The sequence below is a fragment of the Canis lupus genome, chromosome 6 (assembly GCF_003254725.2).
Source record: "Canis lupus dingo isolate Sandy chromosome 6, ASM325472v2, whole genome shotgun sequence".
Classification (NCBI taxonomy): Eukaryota; Metazoa; Chordata; class Mammalia; order Carnivora; family Canidae; genus Canis; species Canis lupus.
Window position 1 is genome coordinate 68,791,381 of NC_064248.1, and position 27,504 is coordinate 68,818,884.

Genomic DNA, 27,504 nt, shown 5'->3' on the forward strand with positions numbered 1-27,504 from the left:
CAGGAGAAGCAGGTTCTCTGTGGGGAGCCTAATGCCAGTTCACAACCTGAACCAAAGGCAGATGATCAATCACTGAGCCACCCAGGTGCCCCCTGACTCCATCCTATTTGATCCTGTAGCATTAAATATATAACTCCTATTTTAGCACTCAATGCTAAAATTATTTTTCTATATTTCATCAGGCTGAACTTTTTGAGGGCATATTATATCACTTTCATGTACCCAAAACAACACAGGGCCCAACCTGGAAGATGTTAGCAATAGCATTTGCTTTAGGCAGTGACAAAAAAGTTTATTTCCAACCAGTCCAGGCTCTTAAGTCCTCAAGGTTTAGCGTATGTCACACAGAGTTCAAATGCATACCAACTTTGGGGCACCTGGGTGGCGCAGTTGGTTAAGCAACCAATTCTTGGTTTCATCTCAGGTCATGATCTCAGTTGTGGGGTCGAGCCCCACATCGGGCTCTCCGCACTCAGCACTGAGTCTGCTTAGGTTTATCTCCCTCTCCTGCCTCTCCTCCCACCTCTCACTCAAAAATAAATCATTTTTAAAAATGCATATCAACTGCGTTGATGAATATCTGATGTTCCACAGTATCTCCATTTGTCTAAAATACCTATGCTTTCTCTTCCTCCTGAGCTCTTTATTCCCATATTAACTATGTTCATGTATACCCATTTTAATTCCTTTCCCTCCCCTCGTCTCCACCACCATTCCCAAATCTTCTACATATTGGTTTTTTTTTTTTTTCCATTCCTAGTTCAAACCCTCATCAGGCCTTCTCTGACCATCCTGTACAAAATTGTACCCTACATCATTAATCTCCATAGCTTTTACTTACTACCCAATAGTTTTCCATCCTCTCTGTTAGATTCTAAACACTAGTGAACTACTACTATAAACAGAGTGAACTACTTAATGTTCACTATAGGAGCAAGGACTGCAGGTTTATTTACCAATGTATGTAGTCCCAGTGTCCAAAACAGTCCCTGGAACCTAGTAGGCATTCAAATAATTTTTTAATGCTTGAATCTAAAACCAGCTTCAGTATGATCTAGGTATAAAGGTGCCTATTTTATATTATCACTCCATGTTTTAAAAATCTCTTCAATGAGTAGTAGTAAAGCAGAGTTCCTTAACATGGCATTTAAGACCTTCCAGGACCATCTCTTGCTAGCATCTTCATCATTATCTTCTGCTGTTCTTACACGCTGCTTGCTTCAATAATAACGAACTGGTTACAGTTCCAAGAATTTGCATATAATTTCCTATTTCTTTTAACTCACAGCTTCCTCTGGAAGTCTGCCCAACTTCCCACACCTACTTTATTAGTTGAATATTTGATGAAAATTCATTGCTAGAAGAACATACGCTAAATGGTGTTGGGGATTACAAAATGGCAATTCAGGCAGAAAATATTTTCCAGATTCTATTTAAAGCAAGATTCATAATCATGGAACTAGACCTTAGGCTGGAAGGAACATTATAGGTCATCTAGTAATTGCCACCTTTTGAACATTTGGAGGTACTTCAAATTCATGTCATCTGAATTCTAATTTAGGCTCTGCCACTGAATTATTGGCATGACTTTGAGCAGATCATTAAGCTTTTACTGGCCTCATCCTTAAATAAGATAAGTATGAATAATCTCTGGAGTTTATTTTAACCTATAGGTACACTGGTTCTTATGATTCAAACTATTACTTGTGCCAATAAATATTTTTAAACTATATAAACTATTTTTTTCCAGAGTGAACTACTTAATGTTCACTATAGGCTTTAATTCTAATAAAAGCCATTTTGCAACAATGCTGGAGTGAGAAAATCTTTCAAAGTCTCTTAAGATCTTAATGTGCTTTTGCTCTTTGGCTCTCAGATTATTATATATAACATACCTATGGTTAACTAGAAGTACCAAAACTTATTTCACAGTCAATGTTAGGGATCCCTGGGTGGCTCAGTGGTTTGGTGCCTGCCTTTGGCCCAGGGCGTGATCCTGGAGTCCTGGGATCAAGTCCCATATTGGGCTCCCTGCATGGAGCCTGCGTTTCCCTCTGCCTATGTTTCTGCCTGCCCCCCCCTCCCCCGTGTCTCTCATGAATAAATAAATAAAATCTTAAAAAAAAAGTCAATGTTATATTTCTGTTAGATTCATCATAATTACTGTACCATAATTATTACATATAAAATAGTATACCTCATGAAAGTTTTCTGCTTCTCGCTCTTTAATTTCAAGGTCAATTGCTCTCCTTTTTGCTCGTTCTTCTTCTATCTTTTTCTGTATTTCTTTTTCAGACAATTGTCCAATCTTTTCAAACTTGCTTTTTAGATTTTTAGCTTGAATAGAGCCACTTCTTTTCAATTTGATTAATTCTTCATATTCCCTACTCAATTCAAAGGTTTCATGTTCTTCCTCTTCCTTCAAAAAAAGATTTTTATATATTAAATACCAGAAAATTAGTTTGTATAATAAACCATCCAAAAAGTGTTCATTTCTTATTTGAAGCCAAAAATAAAGCTTAAATAATAACCTCTTCCCTAAATACAATGTTGAAATTTACTGATTAAAAGAAAACACTACAAATTTAAGACTTTAGGTAACATCTTATTTTAAAATATTATTTTATCATGAAATATGGCTCAAAACTTCATTAAACATTCCATTAACCTTCTAAAACTAAAATATGCATATCAAATTAGCTTTTACTAGAAAATGTAGGAAAATCTGCGTTGACAGAAAGATGAAGAGCTATACTTGAATGAACACTGGGCTGGGGAGTCAGATACAAGTCTAGTTCTGATTCTGATACCATGTGGCCTTTTGCCTTGTTACTTAGCCCCCCTGGACATGATCTTTTTTTTTCTTTTTTCTTTTTTTTTTTTTTAATCTCTGTGTTGAGCCAGAGTATCCTAAAGTTCCTCCTGCCTTTGTTTTGATGATAGCCTAATGTTAAGTATCACTCTTAATACTCAGGTTAACTGAATGAAACCTTTGTATAATACAGTTTGGCAAAATCCCTACATTTTGATACATATCACTTCTATTCTCAATTTTATTCTTCCAAGAAAGACAGAAAAGGAGGCAACCAAAATTGGTTCCAATTCTTTAAACCATTTTATCTTAAATGTTCTTTATTCTGATTTCCGTTGGCTTTTCACGATTTATTGCTAGTTCTTTGTATACTTCTCATGCTAAACCCTAATCTCACTATATGAAGTGTCAAAAAAAATTTGCAGTTATCCCTGGTACACTTTTCCCGGAGAAGACCTAGAGTTTGGGGAAGGGGGGCTAGAGAGGTGGAATGAAGGTGTGGACGAGTGGGGTCACAGTGGATGACACGACAGGAGGTTAATTTCTTGGTTCAACTGTAGGGAAAACAGAACTTATTCCTTTATTCTGTCTTCACTTTTTAGTCTATGTGGGTGAAAACAGACAACTCCTAAAATAATAGAAACCCAACAAATTTGTTAAGTACCTCATATCACATTGGTTCCCAAATCATTTGGTCAAAATTAATGATTGAACTAATACAAATACAATTTAGAAGTTTTTCTAGACAATTCATTTTCGGGATCCTTTATAAAATAAATGCTATTACATTTAAAAAATTTTAAAGCTAGAGCTTGGAATATTTCCCTACAGCATATTCATTATATTTTGTTATTACCTATATATTTATGTAGTATTTGTAGTCTCTTGGTTGTCTGGGGCAAGGAAGTATAAATATCCCCACAGGCCCATTGCCCTGACCCATAACAAGAGAGGCAACTTGTAGGAGATTGCAACCTCTGCATAGGATCCCACTCGATTCCTAGATCAGGAGTTGGCAAGAAGTCCCCACCAAGTTGCCTGCCAAACATGCTATGTCACTGCCAGTTTGAGTCTGGGACAACCACTGCTCATTTCCCCCAAGTCACGAGGCTATGTGCTGATGATTCCCAACCCTGCTGCCAAGAGCTTCCCCCATCAGAGCTGATGCCCACCTTTCTTTCTCCCCTCTTCCACCTACACAATTGGCCATCCAGATGGAGGGTGGCAGCTGTGGGGAGGAAATGATTGGGGCCTTGGGGCATCAGGAGGTGGTAAAAGGCTTCCGAGAATGCACCATAGAGAGCAGGGGACAGCAGGAGGTTTGAGTGAGCTGGGGCTGTAAAACTCCAGCACATGCTCCATTGTCCAATCAGCTTTCACTTACAACACACAAAGGTAAAATTACAGAAGTTTTAATTAAATTTTGATTTTTAAATTTCACCTTAATTAAAATTTTAAATTAAAAATCAAGATGGCATCAAACCTGATGCACGGCCTGTCTGAGCATGGGTCCCTGTGAGGGCACGAATTGCATGCCCAAGAAGCTGACCTTGTACAATATATTTATGTAGATACATATTTATATATTTAATTCATTTCAATACTAGAGAAATCATAACTAAAATATTTATCATCAGAGTTCTTTTAATTTAGTAAAATAAAATGACTCGAAGACTGGCCAAACTGATGTTTCTATTAGTAGTATCAATGGTATTCTTGTAATTTTATTCTGATTAATCAGTTTATTTGTTTCAAGGAAAATAAATATAACTGGGCATATTAAGCACTCTAGGAAATAGTTCTCCATCACAATGTAACCCCACAATTGTTTACTCTGAGGCACTTAGTAAGTAAATATTTACTTAAGGTGCAACAGTAACATCTCGGTCACATGCAATCATATGTTTTAACCTAGTAAAGAAGGAGCAGACTTATTGCAGGCTTGAAAGTGCACATAACTATGCCACAACTTGGACTAAGTGCCTCGGAGTATACTGAGTGTCCTTTATGTGAATAATAATAATTAGAAAGTTACCATGAGATACTACATGTAAAATACTTACGTTAAGAACTATCTGGAGAATATAAATGAGTATTTCTTAAAATCTCACCTCTCCCATTTCTTGTCTCAGTTGTTCAAATTCCTGTTTTTCCATCTCTAGCTTATGCTTCCTTTCCTCCTCTGTTCGTCGTTTTTCTTCTTCCATTTTTTGTTTTAATAATTCCTCAAAATTAATTTCCAGTTTTCCCGGTGTAAGAGATTCTTGAGAAATTGTTTTATACATCTCTGGGAAGTCATCATCTACTACCTATTTAAAATAATTCTTTCAGTATTTTTTGCCAAAATTACATAAACTAAAAAGATTTTTTTTTTTATAGAAACTGTGATTACTTGAGTAGAAAGTTTTCACTCTGAACTAGATATCTGGAGACCCAAATCTTCAAAAGAATAGAACAATAAACAAGGGGGAGATTACTAGGAAATACAAGACTAAGGAATTTTGTGGTTAGAAAGGAAATGGTGACCATCTGTTCTCCACTCCAATAAACACAAAGAAATCCTCTGAATTTGTATAATGAGTAATTTGAATTAGGTATTAATATTTTTTGAACCTGAGAGCACTTTTAATTGAATTAAAATGAATTTCCATTCTGGTAATTAAAATAGAGCATTTCCGTTAAATCATGGTTTTGTCTGAATGAATTAGATAACCCATCATGATTCCTTCATAATCAGGTAAACATCACTTTTAGTGCTGTAATTTTTTTTTCACTAACTTACTGTCTGGCTAATTAAATAATAACAGTTAATACTTACTTAGAGCTGCCATGTAAAATCCAAGCACTTTACATATATTGACTTATCCAGTCCTATAACCCTATGAAGTAGATATTAACATCCCTCATTTTATAGATGAGAAACTGAGCCACTGAAAAGTACTTTTCCAAAGTCAACACAAATATTAAGAGGCAAAGGTGGGATTCAAAACTTCAAAAGTCTAATAAAATTGTAAATAGTGATTTAGACTATCTTTTTGTAATTTCATGAATTACATGTCTAATTGCCATTAAGTTGTGACCTTGGGCAAGTTACCCAGCCTCTGTGAGTTTCCCTATCTGTGACAAATTTCATATAGTTGTCATGAGAATCAAAGTTTGGAAACACTTAGCAGTGTGCCTGATACCCAATGGGAAGCTCCCAATGGCAGTTTTATTATTACATTATAATTCCCTGTAATAAAGGCAATCCCTAAATCACAAATAGGAACTTTGCTTTTAAATTCCTGATTTGTGGTACACGATACATTTTACTATGAAAACCAGTTACCCAATTCGGTTTTTCTGTCCCCTGAAAGTAGATACATAAACCTCTGGCTTGAATTATGACCCTATGGCTAAAGGAGACATAGGGGAATAAGAAGACAAAGGGTAGTTATTTGTTCCCAGTTTTATATATGATAGGCTTTACCAGAGAGTAAGTTCACCTCAGAAACAATGTTTATATGGTCTTACAATCCAAAGACTGCCAAAAATTTGTATTAATATATGAGTTAACTGAGCTGTAATACAAAATTAAAATATGGCCCTGGTTAAGAAAACATAAATCAAAGAAAAAGTTTCTCTTTCCTGATACAGAAATGCCTCTAGGAAACTAGAGTTTTGGTTTAATACAGTGTTCCTTCCCTGCACTTTTTCTGCTAGTGAATCATGGCAGTTTCAGCTTAAACAACTGCTCCTGGGACTAGCTCTCCTTATCTTCACAGCTACTGCTTGTCTATCACTTATGAACCTGCTTATTCTCCAAAATTTAAGTATAATTAAACTTCACCATTTTTATAGAGTTTCTGTGTAGAAATCATTTGTGAATCAAGGATTACCTAGTAATACACATAAGATAGTTTTAAGGGGCACTTAAAACTTCTGGCTGGCTCTGTCCGAAGAGCATGCAACTCTTGATCTTGGGCTTCTCAGTTCAAGCCCCACGTCAAGGGTAGAGTTTACTTAGCAAGTAAATAAGTCAATTGTTTTTTAAAGAGACAGTTTTAACACATCCCACAAACATTAATTAGGAAATCTGTTATGCTAGAATGCTTTGTGCCGTGTGCCTGACAGTCTCAGCCTCATGAGTGAGAACGACGGTTTGTAGGCAACATTACAGTGTGAGTGCTACGCCACAATAGTTATGAAATGCTATAGGAACTTGTGTTCCAACTGGTTTGGAACTCATGTTCTCAGAAAAGGCTTCCCAGAGGAAACAGAATATATGAATAGGAGACAGCAGAGCATAGGGAAAGGAAAGAGGGGCATGTTTCATTCAGCATTTATGAAAGTTCAGAGATAGACGAGAGCCCAGTATTTTGAAGAAATTGGGAGAAAGTATGTCTGGAACAAAGATGGCAGATTAATGAAGAATTAAGAAATTAAACTAGAAAAATCTACAACTGCAATATTACAAAGAAATTTGTTGGGGCGCCTGGATGGCTCAGTCAGTTAAGTGCCTTAGGCGCAGGTCATGATCCCAGGGATCAAGCCCCACATCGGGCTCCCTGCTCAGGAGAAAGAATGGATTATAGGCAAGAAAGCAAGTTAAATAGGAGCTGGTCTGAGACTAGGGATAACTGTGACCTGGCAAGGAAGGAATATCAATGGCAGTGGAAATGGGGGAAAAACTGATCAATTTTTAGAATGATTTGAAGGTAGAATGGATGAGACTTAGTGAATGATTGGACGTGAGGCATGAATGAGAAGATGGAAGTGTTTAAGGCCCCCAACTTACTTTCTTAAGATTTATTTATTTATCTATTTATTTGACAGAGGGATAGAGATGAGAGACAGCACAAGCAGGGGGATTAGGACGAAAGGGAGATGGAGAAGCAGGCTCCCCGCTGAGCAGAGAGCCTGCCGGGTTCCATCTCAGTACCCCAGGATCATGCCCCAAGCTGAAGGCAGATGCTTAACCAACTCAGCCACCCAGGCGCACCATAAAGCTCCCAACTTTCTGATTTGAGTATCTGGATGAGCCCCATAAACATGTGGATATATGTGCCTGAAGTCCCCCCAGACAGAAGAAGAAAACCAGGTCATAATATCAATGAAGCCAATTAAAATGTTTCAAGAAGGGGGGGAGGGCCTGGCTGGCTCAATCGGTAGAGCCTGCAACTCTAGATCTTCCGGTTGTGATTTGAAAGCCCATGCTGGGAGTAGAGCCTACTTAAACTGTCTCAAGAAGGGGATGCAGCATTTACAGGTCCACTTGCTTAAAAGTAGTGAGAAAATTGTACATTTTACAGACATTAAAATGGTATAAGTCATTTAACTTTGTGATGGAATTAAGTTTGGTAGCAGGGATGCCTGGGTGGCTCAGTGGTTAAGTGTCCGCCTTCGGCCCGGGGTGTGACCCTGGAGTCTCAGGATCGAGTCCCACATCGGGCTCCTCGCGTGGAGCCTGCTTCTCTCTCTGCCTCTCTCTGTGTCTCTCATGAATAAATAAATAAAATCTTCAAAATCAGTTTGGTAGCAATATCCAGAAGTGATGGGTGAGCACTTTAGAGAGTTAAATAATTGTGATTAAATGGCTTTGGTCATTTAATATGTACTAGATGGGATAGAAAGTGAAATGAAAGAAAGAAAAGCAGGAGGGAGGAAGGAAGGGAGGGAAGGAGAAAACGTGGGAAAGAAAAGAAGAATGGAGAGAATGGACGGAAAGACGGAGTAGGAAACTCCCTGCTTAGATACTTCTGGAAAACATGCCTTCCCAGAGAAGGAAGACAATATTCAATCCTCCATGCCAGGCATAGCAACTTAATCAGAATCTTCCCAACATTACACTGAAGCAAACACCTTTAATTGACTGGTGTTAATGCCACAGGAGACTTAAAAGCTTATTTGCTATCTCCACCTTTGACAGATTCTAGAAATAATATTCTCCAAAGTTTAATTATTTTTAACATATTCTATTTTTTATTTTTTTTAAATTAAAAAACCTTTTCTTGAGATTTGAGAGAGAGTGTGGGTGAGTACAGGGGGAAGGGAAAGAGGCAGAGGGAGAGAGTTTCAAGCAGACTCTGTACTGAGTGTGGAGCCTGACATGGGGCTTGATTTCAAGACCCCAAGATCACAATCTGAACTAAAAATTAAGAGTTGGACACTTAACCAACTGCGCCATCCAGGCATCTCAAATTTTAAAAAATTTTAAAAGTAATTGCTACACCCAACATGGGACTAGAACTCACAACTCCAAGAGTTGTGTACTCTACTGACTGAACCAGCCAGGTGCCCCCTCACATACTCTTAGAAAAGCTGAATCTTAAGTGAACTGGCATTCTCCAGTTACACTCTACCTTACCATGCTTCTCCTTGCTTCAGCAAATGCCTTCTTTTCTTCTTCTATTCTCCTCCTGGCTTCCTCTTCTGCTTTCCTTTTTTCATCTTCTCTCCTTTGTCTTTCTATTTCTTCAAAACTGAGTTTGAGTTTACCAGGGCGATATCCTTTTAAAATTTTTTCTGTGTCTTGGTTTTCCTCCTCTTCATTTACCTAACCAAGAAACAGGTCATTACTAAAAATTGAGATTCATCAAAGGCAGGAATGAATTACCAATCAAAAGACAGACACAGAATCAGCCATCTCATACATACATATTCCCTTCCTTTATCATGTCTTATATGGTAAAATGTTCAAATTAGGAAAATTCCTGAATATGTACTCAAGTGAATAAAATTCCCAGAAAGTTTTTATTTTTACTATATTTTAAAGATTTTATTTGAGAGTGAGCAAGCACAAGCAGGGGGAAGGAGCAGAGGGAGAGGGAGAAGCAGACTCCTCGAGGTGGGACTCAGTCCCAGAGTTCTGGGATCATGACCCCTGCGCAAAGGTAGCCTCTTAACTGACTGAATCACCCAAGCACTTGAAAGTCAAATTTTTATTTTTTTTTAGATTTTATTTATTTATTCATGACAGACAGACGGAGAGAGAGGCAGAGACACAGGCAGAGCGAGAAGCAGGCTCCACGCAGGGAGCCCGACGCAGGACTTGATCCTGGGTCTCCAGGATCCGGCTCTGGGCTGAAGACAGCACTAAACCGCTGAGCCACCCGGGCTGCCCAGAAAGTCAAATTTTTATTTTTATTTTTTTAAACTTTATTTATTTATTCATAGAGATACAGAGAGAGAGAGAGGCAGAGACACAGGCAGAGGGAGAAGCAGGTTCCATGCAGAGAGCCTGACTTGGGACTCGATCCAGGGTCTCCAGGATCACGCCCTGGGCTGCAGGTGGCGCTAAACCACTGCGCCACCGGGGCTACCCAAGTCAAATTTTTAAATAGATAAATGGAGTGTTTGAAAAAATTTAAGATGTAATTTAAAAGTTCTATTAAATATCAACTCTCCCAGAACATAAAACATGTATGTGTATACTTACTATATGGTTCAAGTATACCTATACAGAATCTCTTATAGTAAAAGTTCTCCTTTTGTAATTTTCATGGATTTTTTTATTTTTACTATGAACTATGGTACTTTTCTCTATACTAATCAGATAAAAGATTATCCAGAACTATTTTTTTATAAAATTCAAATTATATAAGTTTATAATTTAAATTCTATTTTATTATTTATTGAAGTTTATGATTTGATTAATGATTCTATTTCTTTTCACGAAATTGACCATCACTGATAGCTAAAATGTGTACATATTATGCAATTATAATTACCTAAGGGTAATAACATTTTGAAACAAATGTCTAGAGAATTTAACTTTTATAGATAATGAAAGTTGATCAAGAAATTGCATAACTTTGGGACGCCTGGGTGGCTCAAGGGTTGAGCATCTGCCTTCGGCTCAGGGTGTGATCCCCGGGTCCTGGGATGAAGTCCGGCAATGGCCTCCCCGCAGGGAGCCTGCTTCTCCCTCTGCCTATGTCTCTGCCTCTCTCTGTGTCTCTCATGAGTAAATAAATAAAATCTTTAAAAATTTTTCTTAAATTTAAAATCATAGATATTCCATTGAAATTTCTGAAATTTTTATTTTATTTTTAAAGAATTAATTTGACAGAAAGAGAGGGTACAAGCAGGGGAGCAGCACGCAGAGGGAGAAGGAAAAGCAGACTCTGTGCTGAGCAGGGAGCCTGATGCAGGGCTTGATCCCAGGACCCTGGGTTCACTACCTGAACCAAAGGCAGACACTTAACCGACTGAGCCACCCAGGTGCCCCCAAATTCTTCAAATTTTTATAATGAGATTTGGAATGAGTATTTTAATATTTCAACTTTATTTTTTATCAATATAGTTATTAATATAATAATAGTTAACATTTTTAAAAAAGATTTTATTTATTTATTCATAAGAGACACAGAGAGAGAGGCAGAGACACAGGCAGAGGGAGAAGCAGGCTCCACACAGGGAGCCCAATGCGGGCCTCGATCCCGGGATGTCCTGGATCACACCCTGGGCTAAAGACAGACGCCAAAAAGGCTGAGCCACCCAGGGATCCCAATAGTTAACACTTTTTAAAAAGATTTTTATTTATTTATTTGAGAGAGAGTGAGAATAAGAGATATCACAGAGTTCGAGGAAGAAGCAGACTCACCACTGAGCAGGGAGCTGAGATGCAGGACTCGACCCTAGGACCTTGAGATCACAACCCGAGCCAAAAGCAGACACTCAACAGACTGAGCCACCCAGGTGCCCCAATAATAGTTAACATTTTATAGATGCCAATAATAGTTAACATTTTACATGCCAGACATTACTTTATCTGCATTCTGTATTGACCCACTTAAACAATTTAAGAAGTAGTCACAATTATTTTCACCATTTTACGTATAAGGAAACTAAGACATAGAGCGGTTAAAAAGCTTGTCTCTGGTTACACAGTTGATAAATAGTAGATATGTGAATCCATGAAGTATGGTCCTAGAAGCCATGCTTTTTTAAAAAAAAAATTAAGGTTTTATTTATTTGACAGAGCACACAAGCAAGGGGAGCAGCAGAGGGAAAGGGAGGAGCAGACTCCCTGCTAAGCAGGGAGCCCAATATGGGCTCAATCCCAGGACCCTGGGACCATGACCTGAGCCAAAGGCAGACACTGAGTGAGCCACCCAGGCACCCCCGGAAGCCATACAGCCATATTCTTAACCACTACACTCTATACCCATGTATACACACACATACACACACACACACACCTACATATCTTATATGACAAACTGCATATTCCATAGTAAACTTATTTTGACATGTTCAAATATTTGAAAAACTGGACTAAGTGTACACTTATGATTAAACTTGAAAGTGTGCGTGTGCTGTACCCTGTCATTAAATATGCTGCAGGCTGAACTAACAGATAAAGAGAAAGTAGGTTCGTGGACTAATTATTTTACATATTTACAATAATTTATAACATGAAAATTAAAATTTAAAACATATTAGGTAAAATATCCCACAAAGGGAAACTAGAAAATAATACAGATGGATTTTATATATGAAATATGTACAGTTTCAAAATCAGATCTTTTTATATAGACAATCTCCTTGAATTTATAGGATTGAATTTTATCTAAAGCTAGCTTCCTTCCCTAATATTAAATGTTTTATATATAACATTTATATAATTTATATGTAAAATATAATTTATAGGTTATATATCATTATGTGTTATATATATTATAGGGGTGCCTGGCTGGCTCAGTTGTTGGAGCATGCAACTCCTGATTTCAGGGTGGTGGGTTGGAGCCCCACATTGAGTATAGAGATTACTTAAAAATAAAATCTTTATATATATAATATAAAAACATATAATATATAAATATATATCTAAACATATATATATGTTTGTTTTACCATCTGCCGCCTTGCTTCTTCGAAAGCACGCTTCTCTTCTTCTAAACGTTGTCTTGCTTCCTCTTCAGCCTGCCTCCTTCGGTTTTCTTGTCTTTGTCTTTCCAGTTCTTCAAAAGTTAGTTTCAATTTTCCAGGGGAAAGTGATTCTTTTTTGGTCTCGCTTTCTAGTTCATCATCCTAAAAAACATTGTGAAAACCCATCTGTTAATCATAAAAGGAAATGCTAACTTAACTGCTTTGATTTGTTCCTAAAAAAAAAAAAAATTACCATGACCAATGAAAGACATTTTGCTTCCTTGAGAGATCGACGTTGTTCTTCATATCTTATTCTTTTATCTTCTTCATACTTGACCTTTTCTTTTTCTTCTCGTTCTTTCTCTAGATCCTCAAAATTCTTTTTTATCTTTCCAGAAGCTTTGTATGATTTGACAGGTACCACTGTTACAAGTAGTGAATCGTCTCCTTCCTAATTTATAAAATAGATAATTAGCATATTTCTTCCTGACGAAAATTTAGGTTTCACGGGACTTTACCTCCATTATTGGTGAATTTCATTACATTGCCATGAATGTTATGAAAAACAAAAATTTATTTATATCTCTTACAGACTTCAATAGTTCTTTCAACAATTACAGATTCAATAGTTCTTTCTCTGAATTCATTGTACATGGAGTTAATCTTACTGAAATCCATTGCTGACAAGGTTCAAGGAACAGCTTCTTTCCTAGAAGGTGATGTTAATACAGCTGTTTGGATAAAACCATGTGACATTATCTGAATTTAGCTGTCCATGCACTAATTTCACAAAAGGTGATGTGCATGTGAGTGTACTCTAAATCAATTTGATGGTGGATAGATTCAGTTCACAAAAAGTCTCTCCATAGGACTTTTTTCTCTCTGCAAGTTTTTAAATACTAAACAAAACTATTATTTAGTGAGGAAACCAAACAGTATTTCCAAGTTGTTTATAAAATACTCATCGACAAAACTCACTGGCATTTGGTCCTAATAAAAGATTCCTAAATTTGTTTTTAAAGTTCATTTTAATTAGTTCTATTATGTAATCTATTGTTACCTCTGAACTTTTTTCAAAAATAAAGTGAGTTATAATATGTAACACATGCCCTTAAAATAAAATTGCTTCCAATTTATGTGGCTGTAGTTTTAGGCACACCATCAAATTGACTGATGTTTAACTTTCTGTTAGATAAAAAGGGATTAACTGAAATTTTTGTGGTTGTTGAACATTCCTTCATGGTTCTAGATACTGTACTTCCTACGAGTATGTGATAATCAAAACAAACCTATCAGGAACGCTGGGGAAAGAAGATGACAAATGATGGGGAAAAACCTGCTTTTTAAAAAATGTTAGCTTTCGACAATCTCGACTATTAGTAACAGTTCAAGAAACACAGTCTTGGCAGACTAGCTCAAACTGAGACTTGTGTCTCTAACCATGAAAGCAAAAACATACATTTTTCCTTCTTTCCATACTTTTAAGACACTAAGATATAGTGTTTGAAAGTGCAAAAGTATGATCTTGCTTTGCAAAATATTTTTGTCCTTTTTGTTGTTGCTATAATTATAGTAAAAATAAAAATGCTTTTAATTTTTTAATTAAAAGATTATTTGTGAATCAGATAGTTTTAGGTGAATGTTTCATTAAAGGAAATGTCCATTTACCTCTGATGCTGTTTCAGTTCCCGTATTGCTTATGTCCTCAATCTATTGAATGAGAATTTCATATCATTACATTACATTGAATTTCTGTTTTTTGCTTTTAAACATACAATTGAGAAGTAATTTACTTGTGACTTATGGTAAAATTTTCAAATTTATAATTTTTGAAATAGTTTTATGTTCCTCCAAATTGGCCTATTAGGTCCTTTTAAGTGGAGATTAAACCTTATATTAGTTTTTGTATTTTGACATCAAGTTCAATATCTAGGGAATAACATATTAAATTAAAATAAAGCCTACCTTTATAATTCTGGAATTTGAATAATGGACCAAAGTCTTTTGACCTGCTGTAAGCTTACAAGCAGCAATTATTAATTAAATTAGCAATTTAAACTGAGATACAGAAACATTTCTCCAGTCTGTCTTTGCCCCAGCCAAAGTAAAACCTATCATTAGTAATCCAATAATCATGGCTATATCTTAAAATATAAATTCATGGCAAAAAATAACTGACACAATCACACAGTGCAGTGCACTAGCTTTCGCATGGCTAGTTTAGAAGGGAAAAGAATTCTGGTAGGTATAATTGTTTATATTTTGACCACGTCTAGGAAGGAAGGTCCCTCATTCAATAGAAGGGGTCTCAACTTGAACATTATTCATAAGAAGCACCATCAGGACAACTTGAGGGGCAGGCTTTTACAAGTACCAAACAGAAAGGAGAAGAAGATAGGTGAGTTAAATAAGGCAATGTTTGAGATCTTAGGGAAAGGAAACAGAAGCAATGGGAAAATGGGAGAAGTTAGAAAGTAAACATTCATACTGTTTCTTGTTTTGACATGATTTTTAACATCAGGGAAAGAGTCTGGATGTAGTCTGTTGCTTATGCAGTCTAAGGGAATTCTGTTGTACCTTGGCTCATAGTAGGAACTGGACTGGCTAAGTCCCTGTTCTTCATCATTCCACTTTCCTTTTCTATATTCTCTGTCACGGGAGAATTAATACATTTTATTAAGATACCAATTTTTTTTGAAAAATAAATTATGAATGTGTAATTTTTTTAAAAATCTATTTTATGTTTTAACAATTATTATTAAGTTTTGTTCAGAATCATTTGTCTTGCATAATTATATATTACACTAATTTGCTATGTAAATGGTGATGGTTTTATTGAGTGATGTATTATACTAAGAAAAAATTTAATCTATAATAAAACAATTAGAAAATTATTTTTCTTCAGAGGCACCTGGCTGGCTCTGTTGGAAGAGCACAAGACACTTGATCTTGGGGTTGTGAGTTCATGCCCCACACTGGATGTAGAGAATACTTTAATAAACTTAAAAAAAAAGTATTTCCCTTCAAAAGAATGCTAGGAATTCAACAAATCACATTTGTCTCTCAATAAAAAGTTCTAGGAGATATGGTGAGAAGCCAGACTTTGAGAGTATAGGGAAGATAAATTTTAAATTTCTTAACCCCAAATTTCTTTCAGTTGCTGAAACCTTTTCAGATTTTTATTAGCTTTTGGTAAGATAGTAAATTATATTGGAATGGTTTTTGCTTTGTTGTTGTATGCTTTCTTCTTTGCTCATTTTAAGCCATTATCAAAACTTTAATAGAAAACCTTTTTTTTCCATCGGGTTTCAATAAACAAAAGAAAAGATAAATTTATCCAAGTGGCCATGGTGTCAGTATATTCACAGAGAACTGAGATATTCAGTTTTGTTATAGTGTTAGCTCTCCAAAGCTACCACCGAAGAGCTACTTCCCAGCTACTTCTTTTGATTATGAAAAGGAAACTCCTGTTACTTCTTCCCAAACCAATGTCCTTTTCTCCCCTTTATTTTCGACATCCCAGTCCCCTATCAATAAATTCTTTTTCTAAGTTGATAGATGTCAACCTTGCCCATCAAAGTATCCTCAAAGATAACCAGATTATACTAAATTAAGATTCTCCCTCAAATTCTATTGGTCTTTGATTCTAACATCCAATATACGAAGTACATCCATTTTTAATTCATCATAAAAGCCTAGAATCTGAGTTATCCTCCTGACTCAAGAATTCCTTCTAAAGGATTCTCAAATATGGACTTGTACAGTGGATTTTTCAAATTAACCTTCTTTTTTCAAGCCCCAATGTGGGTCTTGAACTGATGACTCCAAGATCAAGAGTCACATGCTCCACCAACTGAGCCAGGCCCCCCAACATTAAGAATTTTTGATTACCTATGTCATACTTCTTAAATTCAAAGACAGATTCAACTTTATTTGACTTGAGCAGAAGATGTACTTAAATTTTAAAATCGGACTTTCCATATTTATAAGATAAAATTACTATTAGTAGTTTATTTTGCTCTACCTACATATTCTCAAATAACAAAAATTGTCACAGCACCCTGCCATGTAGTTTTCTGGAGTTACTATCATGAAAAAGAAGTGTTTCTTTTTTATGATACTTTATTTCCTTTAGTATCCCATGTCTTCATCATATTTAAATTCACCTCTTGAACACACACTGAGAAACCATTGCTTAAATATTCAGTTCTTGGGGCTGTAGTGGGTCTTAAAGTCTAGTTAGTCTAGTCAGTGCTTTCTGAAAGAGTATATAAGACTTAAAATAAGTAGGGGGTGCCTGAGTGGCTCAGTCAGTTAAGTGCCTTTGGCTCAGGTCATGATGATTCCAGGGTTCTGGGATCGTGCCCGGGATTGGGCTCCCTGCTCATCAAGGAGTCTGCTTGTCCCTCTGTCCCCACCCCTGCTTGTGCTCTCTCTCAAATAAATAAATATTTTTAAAAAGTAATTAAAAAATAAGAAAAAGACTTAAAAAATAAGTAGACTAACTCCATATATATACCCACTATTTGCTGTCAAATACCTTATATTTTAATCATATACTTTTTCTTATTACTTTATAATTTATATCATAAATGTAATTACATATGTTGATATATTTATATTTACAATATATAATCTATAATACTATTATATCTGTACTGCTGGGTGACATTTCATTGCAAAATGAATTCTCATCTTTGATGACGACATGGAAGAGGTTAAGTATATGCCATCCTTTCTTTAATAAATAGGTACAGGGCAGCCTCCGTGGCTCAGTGGTTTAGCGCCACCTTCAGCATGATCCTGGGGACCTGGGATGGAGTCCCATGTCAGGCTCCCTGCATGGAGCCTGCTTCTCCCTCTGCCTGTGTCTCTGCCCCCCTCTCTCTCTGTGTCTCTCATGAATAAATAAATAAATAAATAGGTACAAAGTGATAAAATATAGGAATTCCAATTCTTTTCTATAATTCATCTGGCATATGTCATCATATGCCACTATATAAGTGGCTATTTGTGCCACAGAAAGTGGTTATTTGCAAAGTCAGGGTAAATAAATTTCTTTGACATGCAGGTGTGGCATATACTTTGCCTTCTTTGTCATTTTTCTTTTGGGGAAGGTAGGAAACTAGAAGGAGCATAACAAATAGATTTAAGGCACTTAAACAGTAGGCAAAAAAGAGCCAAGTATATTTTAAAAAAAAAGAACCAAGTACAATTTCACAATAAAAATGGTTTTATACTGTGAAGACTATGTTAATTTGTTACCAATGAAAGATGGAGAGGCTAAAATGGTTTCATGACATTTTATCTCTATGTATGATTATTTAAGTGAAGCATTATTTATAGCCTACTTACTGTGTACCAGGGACTGTTTTAAGTGTTTTGCATTTATTAATATAATCTTTTATTTTTTTAAAATATTTATTTATTTGAGAGAGAGACCATGCCTGAGCAGGATGAGGACACAGGGAGTGAGAGAAGGGAAGCAGACTCCCTGCTGAGTGCAGAGCCCCATGTGGGGCTTGATCCCAAGACCCTGAGATCATGACCAAGGCTAAAACCAAGAGTCAGACACATAACCGACTAAGCCACCCAGGTGCCCCCTCATATGATCTTAACAAGTCTAGGAGATAAGTACCATCTCATTAAGCTCAATACACTGATCATCTCTTGTGATCTTAACAATATAGATGATGTTAAGTACATCAACAATATAACTGTCATCTTTTCAAGTCTATGATTACAGATAATTTATAATGTAAAACATATCAATGCCTTAAAAAATTTTGTGAACTGACCAATTCTTTACTTAGTGAAATTATGACAAAACCTCAAGTTTCTATGTCATTATAATCATTAATCATTTTGAGATTAGCTTTTTCTGGAAATTAGATCAGATTCTTGAGCATTTTAAAAATACTTACCAACTTCTTAGTTCTCACGCTCTAAGCTTATACAGGAATTCTAAATTCATTAAAGAAACTGTATAAAATCATAGTAATTCTTTTCTCCCCTCTAATTTGTCCCTTGTGGCTATGGGCATCAGTAACGGCTATCTGAAGGAAATGACTATCACACATTTCTCCTATCTCCTACCGCACCATCCCCAACTTTAAAAAAAGTTAATGAGCTAGCTAATAATACCATTATTAAATAAACTGTGATTTATTTCAGACTCTTGAGTAGGAAGGGTATCCCAATTATGCTTTAGTGTGTAATAATAACCAACAAGTATTTATTGATTGCTATTGAAAGCCCAGCATACTGTGGATACTTCATGTGAAACTGCCTTACATCTTTGTAAAGCCCTCTAACATGTCAGGAAAAACAGGAAGTGTGGACAGTGTAAGGAATGACACGAGGGTACATAACAAGTTATCTCAGCATTCAACCTTAAAGTAAGCATATTCTGCCCTTCTTCTAGGTATTTGATAATAAGAATTTGTACTTAACATCTTGTTTTTAAGTTAGCTATTTAATAGGTCTATGTTATATTAAACTATTTTAGTTAGGCAATGCACTGATGAGTTTTACTCTGTACAATTAGTTTCTGAAGCAAATACCAATATTTAGTATATACCTGCTCAGCCCTTTTTGCTAATTCACGTTGTATCTTCCTCTTCTCTAACATGTCCTGCTCAATCCTGCGTCTTCGTTCCTCCTCTGTCCTCTTTCTTTGTTCCTCTTGTCTTTGTTTCTCCATTTCAGCAAATCTACCTTTAACAGTTCCTAAGAACATATGAAACATGTCTGATATTTTGCCACATTTCCGTTTTTTGCAATTTCATTTACGATTTACTCCTCAAGCTTCTTACCTGTTAGCTTTGGGACATAAGCCTTTTCTACTTTAGAAGATACCTCTTCCTCATCATCAGAAGCAAGCATTTCTTTAATCTAAGTGGTTAAATAAATTAATATGAGCATGTCCAAAATTTAGACTAAATTATACACAAAGAGATCGAAGTTAACTTATAAATACAGAAAATTATTTCACTTAAGATTAAAATATGGTTAATGTGAATAAAGCTTAAATTAAAAAGACAAAAATGAATTTTGCACAAGAATAAAATAAAATAAGATAACCTCCTGCTTTCTCCTGTTCCATTCTCTCTCTCTAATATATTGTTCTTTTCTTCTTTGTTTTTCATCTCTAGATCTCCTTTGATTTCTTTCTTCCCTGGCTCTCTGCATGGCTTCAAACTTATCCTTTACATCGCCCTTGCCAAGTTTTGGCACATAGGTTTTTGGGACAGGTTTAGATGAAGAAAGCAGAATCTTCGTTAGAAGAAAATAAAGAGAAGACAGTTAAAAAAAAAGTAAGGAAGAAATCAGGTAAAGATAGATTAGAATAAGCAATATAAGAAATATTTATTGAAACAGAAAACAGAAATGAGTTTGAAACATTTGTACAATCATAATCAGATTACTTTCTAAAGTCTAAGTATAAAACTTAGAAAAAACGAATAAAAACTATACTAATATAAAGAAGTTCCATTTTGTACGTGTGTTCCACTGAAGCCAAAGGCTTGTAAAATATAAAAATTGAATATCAGATTCTAATTTAAAACAATATGTTTTCCTACACCATTATTAAAGATTCAGTTTTTACATCTCTAGACTTAAAAGATACCAGGACTAATTTCAATAAGTTAGGTGAAGGTGAAAAAAAAGCAAAAATGTAGGCCTTAAACCTTAAAGCCTAATTTATATACCAATGCTCTTGCTTATTTCCATATCAAATATGAGTAAAACTGAAGGGCAGTCCTTTATTTCCATGTGTGGCTGAGGTGGCCAGGGTCTTTGCATACAAGCAGTGATTTATACGTCGTTACTACTGCTGTACTGCCCATCTAGAACTTCTGTCAACCAACGTTAAAAATGGGTAAAAAGGCTGTATCATCACAAGTAGGCTGAACTCTAAGATGGCAAAAGAGCTTCCCAGGAAAGGAGGAATCTAGTAAAGACGGAGAAAAGATTCCCTCCACTCTAAAACCAGGAAAGCCAATTATTTTCATCATTTTGAAAATAAGGCTGATCCCTAAAATGTTCCAGTAAATAAAATGTCAGTGCCTTCAAAACACCAAACCCTTTTTTCCTAGTGATAATGGCAAATTACTTATTAATCTGTGGCATACCCAACCTCTATTTTATTATCATCTTATGGGGTCACTGGCCATTTAAGGTTTTTTTTTTTTAAACTTCAGTATGCTGGGGTTGTCAGCATGATGAGCTCTTCCTACTACACACAACTCTCAGAAACTACAGCCAAGAACCAGAAAAAAGCCAAGAGAAGTTTTACTGCAGCTGCTGTAAGAAGTAGCTAAGAAGGAGCCTCACCCGAGAGTGAATTACTGCTTTCCCCTAAGGATATATATCAAATCTTTTTTTTTCAAATCTGCTTTTTTAATACTAAAAAAATAACTTCTACGACTTATCAAGGTATTAAAATTCTACTTAAGATGCTAGCCATCACATCCACTTCACAATCATTTACAAATTTAATAATTATGTTTCCAAGATTAGAATCCAAGTGAAAATACTGGGCCCAAAAACAGCCTGTGAATTTTAGCTCTTACGTTTTCTATCCTGACACCATGTCATTATGAACTTCTAGCTATGACCTTTCCACCTAACAGATGCCCATTCAGCAGCTCTATAGTCAATCCTACGTTTCCTCCATTTTTTTTTTATTAAACATTTGAGACTTACCTCTGCTTTTTGGGAAATATCATTCATGTTTGCTATATGTGGTCTCAGGGTGATTTTGGAGCTTTGTAAATTTTTGCACCTGAAAAAAATATATTAGTATTAAGAATTTTTAATGACTTAATTTTTAATAAGCTATGTATTTTTGTAAACATGAACAGCATGTTAATTGCTTCTCAAAAAATATTGGCATAATCCGGGGAAGTAATAAACTGTAATAACTTTCAGCTCCTCTTCCCAAGATTCAGGGTATAGAAGGTATAAGGCACATGGTATTAAAAGATCCTTGTAGGGGCATCTGGATGGTTCAGTTAGTTGAGTGTCTGACTCTTGATTTCAGCTCAGGTCGTGATCTCAGGATCTTTGAGATCAAGCCCTGTGACAGGCTACACATTCAGCACGGAGTCTGCTTGAGTTTCCCTCCCTCTACCCCTCCCCCTGCCATGTTCGCTCCCTCTCTCTCTCTCTCTCTCTCTCAAATAAATAAATCTTTTTAAAAAATCCTTGTAAATTTATGGTTCAGAATAGTTTGGTGAATGTATCAAGTGCACTTGCAAAGGATTTGTATTCTGCAGTTATTGGTTGTAATATTCTATAAATATCAACTAGATCAAGGTAGTTGGTTATTTAGATATTCTGTGTCTTTACTAATTTTTTTTTATGGCCTAGCTCTTCTAAGTTTTCAACTATGTAGAATTGTCTATTTCTTCCTTTAATTCTGTCATCTTTTTCATGTAATTTCTAGCTCTTTTAAGTGCATATGCATTATAATCATGATATCTTCTTTTTTAATTGACTCATCAGTATGAGTCTCATTTTATCTCATTGTCTTGAACTTCTCTGATATTAAAATAGCTGCACCAATTTTCTTTAGTCTGCATGATATATATAATTTTCTAGCCATTTACATTCTTTTTTAAAAAAATTTTTTTAAAGATTTTATTTCCTTATTAGAGAGAGAGAAAGAGAGAAGCAGGCTCCCTGCTGAGCAGAGAACCTGACACAGGGCTCAATCCCAGGGCCCTAGGATCATAACCTGAGCTGAGGGTAGATGCTTAACCGACTGAGCCACCCAGGTGCCCAGCCATTTACTTTCAGCCTACATTTTTATATGTTGAGTACATCTCTTGGACATAGCATAAAATTGGACTTGCCTGTTTGAAAAATCAGTTCTAATAATATCTTTTAATTACAGCATTTAATCCATCAGCATTTAATGTAATTATATATATGAACGGACTTAAGTCTACCATTTCACCATTTGTTTGCCTCTTTTTTTCTTCCTCTATTATCCTTTCCCTGCCTACATCTGAATTGAGTAATTTTTAGAATTTTATCCATTGGTTTAAAAAAAATCAACAGCTTTACTAAGGTATAATTAACATACGATAAACTACACTTTTTAAAAAGTGCTCAATTTGATAAGTTGACATATGTATGTACCTGTGTCACTATCACCACAATCAATATATACATTACCCCCAAAAGTTTTCTCAGACCCCTGAACTCCTTTCTTTTCTTGCTTTTCCTACCCCCATCCTCAGGCAGGTACTCTTTTGATCACTGTAGATTAAATTTTCTATAAATGGAATCAAATAGTATGTACTCTTTTGTCAGGCTTCTTTACCCAGCACAATTATTTTGAGATTCATCCATGTTGTTACATATGTCAACAGTTCATTCCTTTTTAGTACTATTATTCCATTGTATGAATATACCACAATTTGTTACCCATTCATCTGCTGATGGACATTTGGGTTGTTTACAGCTACTATTACATAATGCTGCTGTGAATATTCATGTACAAGTCTTTGTATGAACATATGCTTTTTTAATTTCTCAATAAAGAATAATGGCTAGGCCTTATAGATGTTTAACATTTTAGAAATTGCCAAACTGTTTTCTAAATGGTTGTACCATTTTATCTTCCCACCAAGATACTTTCCACTTGGTATTAATTTTAGACATTCTAAAAGTGTGTAATGATATCACATTATGGTTTCAGTTTACATTTCCCTAATAACTAGTGCTATTGGACATCTTTTCATACATTTCTTTTCTACTGCTAAATATTCTTTGGTGGAAGTATCTGTTCAAATCTTTTGCCCATTTTGTTACTGAATTATTTTCCATTAAGTTTTCTTTTTTTTTTAGAGATCTACTTATTTTTTATTTTAGAGAGAGTGAGGAAGCCCAGGGGTGAGGAGGAGGGAAGGGTAGAGGGAGAGAGACTGAGAGAATCCCAAGCAGACTCCCTGCTGAATACGGGGCTCAATCTTACAACCCTGAGATTATGATCTGAGCTGAAATCGAGTCAGATGCTTCACCAATTGAGCTACCCAGGTGCCCCTATTTCCCATTAAGTTTTGAAAGTATACATTCTGGATACAAAAACCCAGATCAGATGTATAATTTGCAAAGATATTCTCCCAGTCTTTAGTTTCTTTTAATTTTCTTAACAATATCTTTGGAAGAGGAGAAGTTGTGCATTTTGATAAACTCTATTTTATCAATTTTTAAAAAATAATTTGTGTTTTTCTTGTTGTACTGGCCTAACCCACAATCACAAAGAACTTATTCTACATTTACTTCTAAGAGTTTTATAGTTTTAGGTTTTGCATTTCGGTTTTTGATCCATTTGGGGTTCATTTTTTGCATATGGCAAGAATTCACTTTTTTGCATATGGATAACAATTTTCCCAGGACCAGTTATTTAAAAAAATGTATCCTCTCTCCACTGAAATCCTTCTTGCACTTTCGTCAAAAATCCATTGACCATACATGAGTGGGTCTATTCCTGGACTCTGTTCCATCAGCCTGTCTTTCTTGATGTCAAGAAACAGTATTTTTCTTTCATTCTTTTTTTAAACTACAGTCGCTATGCCACATCTTGGTATCTTGATTAGAGTACTAGTTTTTTTTTTTTTAAAGATTTTATTAGATGGGGAGAGACCTTGAGTGGGAGGGAGGGGCAGGAGGAGAGGGAGAAAATCCCAAGCAGATGCCAAGCTGAGTGGAACCTGATGTGGGGCTCAATCCCAGGACCCTGAGATCATGACCTGAGCCGAAATCAAGAGTGAGATGCTTAACCATCTGAGCCACCCAAATAACCAATTAGTATACTTTATAATGAGCCTTGAAAAAGTTAGTGTAACTCTTTGTTCTTTTTTAAGCTTGTTTTGACTATCCTAAGTCCTTTGAACCTCACAAGTTTTAGAATCAAGTTGTCAATTTCTGTAAAAATGCCTGAGGTTTTGATTGGGATTGCACTGAATCTGTTGTGACATCTTGAGTCTTCTGATGCATGAATTCTCCATATTTTTACTCTTATCTATATAAATCCCCACTTACTTACATATTCTATAATTTTTTCTCAGAAATGTTCTGCAGTTTCCAATATGCAGGTCTTCCACATTTTCTGTGAGATTTATCTGTAAATCATTCCATATTTGTTGATGTTATTTTTATGATGTTATTTTTTATATTTAACTTGTTGATCATGTGTTGCTAGTAGACAGAAATATAATTTATTTTTGTATTCTGATCTTACATCATCCTGCCTGGCTAAAGTTCCATTGGTTTTTTTGTACCTTCCATTAGGTTTTCTACATATATGATTATATCTATGTACAGATGCCTGTACTGGCTATAGAACCTTCGATACAAAGTCAAATACAAGTAGGGGGAGTAAACATCTGCCTTGTTCCTGATCCTAGGATGAACATGTTTAGTCTTTTACTATTAAATATGATTTTAGTTACAGATTTTTCTTAGATGTCCTATTTGAGATGAAGTTTCTTTTTATTCCTGTTGTGCAATAGTAATCTCAGGAATGCAGAATTTAATGCTTTTTCTCTATCTATTGAGATAATTTTTATTTATTTTTATTATAGCATATTATTTTATTTTCAAATGTTAAATTGACTTTACATTCCTAGGATAAACTTCATTTGGTCATGATGCATTATCCTTTTAACATACCAATAAATTCAATTTGATAAAATTTTAGGTTTTGCATCCATGTTTATGGGAGATACTGGTCTGTAGTTTTCTTTTTTTGGAACATCTGTTTTTGTTAACAGAGTAATACTGGTCATATAGAATGAGTTGGGAAGTATTTCTTCTTTAATTTTCTGTAAGACCTCATGTAGAATTGATATCAACTTTTTCCTTAAATATTTCCAGTGAAGCCATTTTGGGTTAAAGTTTTCTCTCTGGGAGAAGACAGTATGATGGAGGTAGATGGGGGATTATTCCATGTAATTATTAATAAGGTCCTAACTTCTGCTGTTCAGTGGGCTTGTGGTTGCTTATTACATTATTAGCAATACTTTCCTAATAAAAGCAGGCCATGCGTGACTGTGTGTCATTACCAAGGTTTGTGAGTAATCTAATTCTGTGTGCCTGAAATAAATAAACAGCTCGAGTCCTGAGCTCTTACCTGAGTCATTCCATCATATCTAGAATTTCCTATTAAGTATTTATTATGTAACCAACAAAAACTTACCCTTCATTCTCATAGCTTCTCAAACCTCAGAGCTATTTCTGGTTCATTCTTCTTTTAGATCTCTTACATTATGATAGATTGTCAAGATTTGTGAATGTTTCTTTCAAATTTGTTCACATATATTACTTCACTATTTCCAATGCCTCCATAATAATACAGATGAGCCTTTATCACCTCACACTTTGATTATAACAATTTGATAATCAGACCTACATCCAAATTTAAATTTTGTGCTTCCTAGTTAGGATTAGATAACATATGTGAAAAATTCTAGAATAATACCTAACATTAGTAGCCACCTATAATTTTGATAATTTCATTATTCAAGTAGTCTCTCTCACTACCATTTTTATCCTCTTCAGTAAAAACTTATATTTCCTGGGGCACCAGGGTGGCTCAGTTGGTTAAGTGGCTGCCTTCTGCTCAGGTCCTCAAACAAGTCCTGGGATGCAGCCCCACATCCAATCAGGCTTCCTGCTCAGCGGGGAGTCTACTTCTCCCTCTCTCTCTCCCTCTGCCCCTCCCCACTGCTCATTCTCTTTCTCAAAAAAATAAAATCTAAAACAAAAACAAAACCTACATTTCCTGGCCAGTGAGCACATATTAATATATTTGTGTAATCTAAAATAGTAATACCAAAGGGTATGAGGAAACTTTAAGCAATCTTACATAGGATTATAGGGATTGATAAACTTAGCTGAATTGGCCAGAGGGAAATTCAAGTGCCCCCCCCCCACCTTTTTTTTTTTTTTTTTTTTTTTTTTGGTGATGAAATGAAAGAAAATTGTGTGGTTTGGTGATGGTGAAAAATTAGCCTGTCAAGAGTAGTCCTGGAGAATAAATGAATCAGCTACCTTCATTTAATTTTTAAAAAATCTTCAAATTATATCTTGACTTATTTATAGATTCAGAATAAGTTTAATTTTTAAATTTAGTAAGAGTAAAACCAGTTAAAATGGTTTTTTAAATGTCATTTCAGTATTCTGAGCTCTCATTTTGAAATTCTGAAAATTTGAATAAGTACTAACTTTAACTTTTTTGAATAAAATATAAGCAAGGAATTCTGAGTTTGCTCTGCTCTTCATTTTGAGGATAAAAAAGTTGTAGCAAAATAAGTTTATTGGTTTTTTTGTCTTACAGAACTGTCTTAATTAAGGTGTAGGTTACACACCAAACAGGACTCCTCTTAAATAGTTTTACGTTAGAGAAAAAAATTTCAAAATCAAGCCGGCAAATATCTACAAGATTCCTTTTTTAAAAAATTCTTTTTAAGGATTTTATTTTTTAGAGATAAGAGAGGGAGAGAGGAAGCACAAGCAGGGGTAGAGAGGGAAAAGTAGAATTCGCACTTAGCATAGAGCCCGATGCAGGGCTTGACCTCACAACCCTGAGATCACCACCTGAGCTGAAATCAACGGTCAGATGCTCAACCGACTGAGCCACCAGGCGCTCCAGGACTCCTTTATAATTTTTAAAAGGTGTGACTCTGCCTGGTAGAAACAACATATTCCAATTGCTAACACCAGTGTCTTTCTGTGCTAAAGTTAAAGGTATGAATTTGACAACATTTGGTTCATTAACTTCACATGAAATAATTCTATTCCACAGTCCTTGGTTGTATTGTCTT

At 35.4% G+C, this 27,504-nt stretch overlaps 1 protein-coding gene across 12 annotated transcripts in view; it reads right to left on the minus strand.

Annotated features, from left to right (window-relative positions):
- Positions 1 to 27,504, minus strand: part of NEXN (nexilin F-actin binding protein) — a 50,597-nt gene that overhangs the window by 4,944 nt on the left and 18,149 nt on the right. For 5 of the 12 annotated variants that reach the window (XM_025417911.3, XM_049111765.1, XM_025417913.3 and 2 more), the window contains 10 exons: positions 21,374 to 21,452; positions 19,748 to 19,939; positions 19,480 to 19,558; positions 19,245 to 19,393; positions 14,333 to 14,374; positions 12,918 to 13,115; positions 12,650 to 12,826; positions 9,159 to 9,347; positions 4,924 to 5,121; positions 2,198 to 2,419 (listed from right to left, as the gene is read on the minus strand). In XM_025417911.3, the coding sequence (XP_025273696.1) occupies positions 2,198 to 2,419; positions 4,924 to 5,121; positions 9,159 to 9,347; positions 12,650 to 12,826; positions 12,918 to 13,115; positions 14,333 to 14,374; positions 19,245 to 19,393; positions 19,480 to 19,558; positions 19,748 to 19,939; positions 21,374 to 21,400 (1,473 nt within the window). In that variant the 5' untranslated portion in view covers positions 21,401 to 21,452. The remainder of the gene's footprint in view (positions 1 to 2,197; positions 2,420 to 4,923; positions 5,122 to 9,158; positions 9,348 to 12,649; positions 12,827 to 12,917; positions 13,116 to 14,332; positions 14,375 to 19,244; positions 19,394 to 19,479; positions 19,559 to 19,747; positions 19,940 to 21,373; positions 21,453 to 27,504) is intronic. The other 7 variants (XM_025417917.3, XM_025417916.3, XM_049111768.1 and 4 more) reach the window with 4 other exon arrangements.